General features: G+C 43.6%; 1 protein-coding gene across 1 annotated transcript; it reads right to left on the bottom strand.

The window, feature by feature from the left end:
* Window positions 1-1,487: 1,487 nt before the first annotated feature.
* LOC111666247 (N-alpha-acetyltransferase 15, NatA auxiliary subunit-like) lies at window positions 1,488-4,264 on the bottom strand. Its single transcript, XM_023421534.2, has 2 exons — window positions 4,120-4,264; window positions 1,488-3,926 (listed from the first exon to the last, which is right to left on the bottom strand). The coding sequence occupies exons 1-2, from the start codon at window positions 4,207-4,209 to the stop codon at window positions 3,729-3,731; spliced, it is 288 nt and encodes a 95-aa protein (XP_023277302.1). The 5' UTR covers window positions 4,210-4,264; the 3' UTR covers window positions 1,488-3,728.
* Between the last annotated feature and the right edge of the window lie 39 nt (window positions 4,265-4,303).

Below are 4,303 nucleotides of genomic sequence, written 5' to 3'. Positions count from 1 at the left end.
AAGATCTGTAGTATTAAAATCAAACAGAAGCAATAATAATAATGTCACATACATACATTTAATTTCACTGCACAAACCTAGAACCTGAAGTAACCATAACCAGCTACTCATAGGAGTAAGTAACATAATGAAATGAAAAGCTAACCTGGTTAACCTACAGAGCTCTGAGCCACAGGTTGGTCGCTCCACTGTCTGCAGGAGTGGTGACCCTTCGTCTGGGTGGGCTGGATGACCATGGTGCAGGAATCATGGCCATGCAATTTTCAAAGGCTCCCATCATGTGTGCATGTAAGAGCCAATGCACACAGTATATATTGCCTACACCAACATACACATAAAGCCTCTTGGTTAGCTTGGGTTGGGTTACCCAAATGTCAAAGTAATTTCTGTATAACAGAGACACATGACAGAGAGGAACACTAGAAGCCCAGGTGGCTCGGATTCATTAATCATCATTAATAGTGAGAAATGACCCTAATCACTCCGCTGCTATTCCAGACTTTTGCAGTTTACTGCTCAACAACTCTTTGACATCTCTTGATTTGAAGCTGTGGAGTGCTCTTTACTGCCCCCTGGATGCGCATGCGCCGTTGTCATGACGGTGCACAGAAACTTGTCTTTAAATCACGTGACGTTATGGTTGCCCGTCAGCGTGACGTCACCACAACACCTCGAGGCTGAAGATGAACTGAAGATGCTGAAACACTGACATGTATCCTGTTCAAATTCCCTGCATTTGCCATCGTTTATACAGTCAGCGGTTTAGCGTCACCGGTGTAAACAACGACACAGCGAGACTTAAGGGAACAACATGCTTTCTGTTGCAGGTAGAGTCCGACCACAAGCTGCTGGTAAACTTACCACAGCGTTGACCAGCGTGAACGAAAGGAGAGAGAGATGCCACAGACTTTCTCTAACTTTGCCAGCACGGAGGTGGAGTCTGAGACTGGCGAGTTCACCAATCAGTTTCTGGACAGATAAACACAATAAATTAATCTGAGAATATTCTTTCTGATACACGTGTTGTAGTTTCACACCTGTGTTTTCATTTTTCTACCCGTTAGTGGCTGTTGTTAGACAGAGAGAGTTTTTAGGATTATTAGGGAGCAGGGATTTCTCACCTTCATGCTGGTTTAAACTCTGTAGATTGCAACAGATCATCCTTTTGGATCAACCCCACACCACAACCAGATTCATGACCACAGCGTCACCCTCAGTCACCCTCACCCGGGCAGCCACAGGAGCAGGGTGGTGGTGCCGCCTGTTGGTAGATTTCCTCTGCAGTCATGTTTCTGTCTGCAGTATCTGTGGATACCGCTCTTCTATGTCTCTTAAGACTCTCAATGTCATTTCCACCATGTCTAGCTGACACAAGTGTGTTTAGTGTCTCTTTAAGGTAACACACAAGCTTTTTATGAAAGCTACATGTTGACAATAGTTTCTCACAAAATAGTTGCTCACAAATGAATGGTCAGTCAAAGAACATCTGTTGTAACAATGATCCACATCTGGATTTTTTTTATTAACATTTGGGATCTATGCCAGTGTTGATACAAAACATCACAGCGGGAAGCCCAGAGACCCAGTCTGAACAGACTACAGCAGATTGAATCTGTGCTTTGATGTATTTGGTACAATTCTGGTTCACTAGAACCTGCAACTATACCTCAGTCCTCAGACCCGGTCGGACACAGAGAAGGAACTGTCCAATACAAATTCTGTTGTTGAACATGCCAGTAGATGTCATTCTAACAACAAAAAGAGCAAAATATGAAAAGGAACTTTGTATTTTCAGGCCATGCATGTACTTAGCAATATGACAAAAATAAGCTTTACAATTGGGCCTCAAAAATAAACATGTTATGAATTAGTGTGTGCAGAGGGGACAATAGAACAGGTAGCAAAGTGAAGTGCTAAACTTGTTCCCTGGAGGCCAGTTACACAACTGATCTTTGTCTTCATCCTAGAATATGTTGTACAAAAATTTCAGACCATTTATGAGAAAAAAAAAAAGTATCAAAATCATTTGCATCTTGGGTAACGAAAGAATCACCATTAGCATTTTTTATATTAGAATGAAACTGGAGAAAAATAATACTCAGCTTGCGTCGATTCAGCTCTGTCTTTGAGTCGGTTGTAAATACAAAACCTTTTAACTAATAAACAATGTATTTTATATACAGTGGCTACATCTGAGGACCAAGTGTGTGACGAGTCTAAACTGATCCATGCCAACTCTCCCTTTCACAACACCAGCAGCTCAGTGAGGGGAACAGCGGCTACACATACACAGATGCAAAGAAGTCAGCTGTTTTCTTTCATTTGGTTTTAATACAAAATTCCAGAGATATCATACATCACCATCTCAGATTTCATCTTTCACATTAGATCCCAAATTAGAGGAAAAAGGGTAAGAAAAGAAATTATTGGGAAAAAAGGGAGAACAGAAGTAAAATAAATTCCAGATGTTTTTAGTTGCTTTGTAACATTTTCACTTCTGTCATCGTCGGGCAACAGGCTTCGATGCTGAACTCTGACCTTTAGAGGAGCCATATGTATTAGCAGAGAGGAGCTCTCTGAAGTAAGATGTACTGGATGCTGGTTTCCACTTCGACTGTCAGAGTCGCCGTGTTAATGCAGATAAAACCATTTCGAACAGTGACAGCAGCAGCAACACAAGTGACTCTGCCAGGAGGCTCAGTGTAACCACCATCAATAAGAGTTTCATGGATCCATTAAGGACAGAAAGGTGTCTATGGTATTGCTTAGATCTATCCAACTCTCTCAGAACTATGTAAAAAGGTTAAGAGTAGCAGTGTATTTGAAACGGAGCACAACACACAACCTTTATTCTGTGCTACAAGGTGCTCCATTATAAACAGACAGGATTACATATTCCCATGTTGAACCAGGAACAATGAGGGAAGCACAGTCTGACCAACAAACTGTTCACATGTGAGGGCACTTTCTCCACTTTCTCTGGGCTGTGGCCCCCGCAGAGATCGGGCCTTCCTCACACACTCCACTGCACTGCCACATGTAGATCTGCGGTCTACTGGAGCGTTACAGCAGACACAGATACACCTGTGGTCACTGGATGTCCTCCGTTTCTACTTTAGGTCCTCAATAACTCTTCCTTCTCAGCTTCCTACAGATCTGTCAGGGATCAGATCCACTCAGCTCAGTCTCCCATCCCCAGTGACAGTTGTGTCCTATTTTCATTTAAATTAGCTTTTCTTTTAAAATAAGGGAACACAGTATGCGACAGGCGTGTGTCGAAGCAGCACTGAGTCAAACTCGAGTGGTTGCTGTTACCGTTACTGATCATCTGAGGAAACCGACAGTCCGTGTCACAGTTAATCCCAACAGGTTGCCATTAACTATTGTTTGTTTTCATATTCAGCATGGTTGTCAGCTTGATTAAAAAAGTAAAATGGCCGTTTTGTTATCTCCCTCTTTTCCCCCCCTTTCCCACTAATATACACAACTGCACACATGCACTCACACACACACTCAAACACACATGCCCTCAACACACACACAGTCCTGATTTTCACCATGTGGGAGAGAGCCAAGCCATGCCAGGTCAGACCCAATTAAGATGAGCCAAAGAACAAAACACCCATTTTTGCTTCCCGTGTTTGGCTCTACAAAATGGCTGCCAGGCGTACCACAAGGCTCCGTGCTCGGCCCAATTCCTTTTCTCATCCGCTGTTGTTCTGTCATGCTCACATCTCATTGGCTAGCTCCTCCGTTTCCGTGGAAACGTCTCCATTGGCGATCTTGGTGTTCTCCTCATATCCAGGGGGCATGAAAGCTAACGTATAGGGGTAAAGCTTGTGACACTCGGCGCGATACGGCTCCACACGGTCTTTACAGTCGCCCAGGACACCGCTCCGAAGACCCTCCAGGACCTCCGTACAGATCTGAAGGGGAAGGAACAGGATAGAAATTAAATTTAAAAAAAATATTTTCATATAGGGAGTTGTTTTTCTTCACAGTCCACAGACCCGTTCACAGTAACATATACATTTTACATTACAGGGATGGTTGTTACTGAAGCCAACAGCTGGTTAGCTTAGCATAAAGACAGAGAGGACTAACTCCATAAATACACACCTGTATGCCTCTGTTGTTGAGTGACTCATCTAGTGCAGTGGCCAGCTCCGCTGCCTTCGTTTCTGTCAGTGAGTCCAGATACACCATCATCTTCGCAGCTGCAGGAGGGAGACAAGAAAGTCTGAGGGCAAGTAAGTGTGTGTGTGTGTGTGTGTGTGTGTGTGTGTGTGTGTGTGTGTGTGTG

Source organism: Seriola lalandi, unplaced genomic scaffold, assembly GCF_002814215.2.
Source record: "Seriola lalandi dorsalis isolate HSWRI2012SDOR001 ecotype SW California unplaced genomic scaffold, Sedor1 jcf7180002002760, whole genome shotgun sequence".
Taxonomy (NCBI): domain Eukaryota; kingdom Metazoa; phylum Chordata; class Actinopteri; order Carangiformes; family Carangidae; genus Seriola; species Seriola lalandi.
Note: the sequence above shows the minus strand (reverse complement) of the source record. Positions and strands in the feature narration are given on the sequence as shown.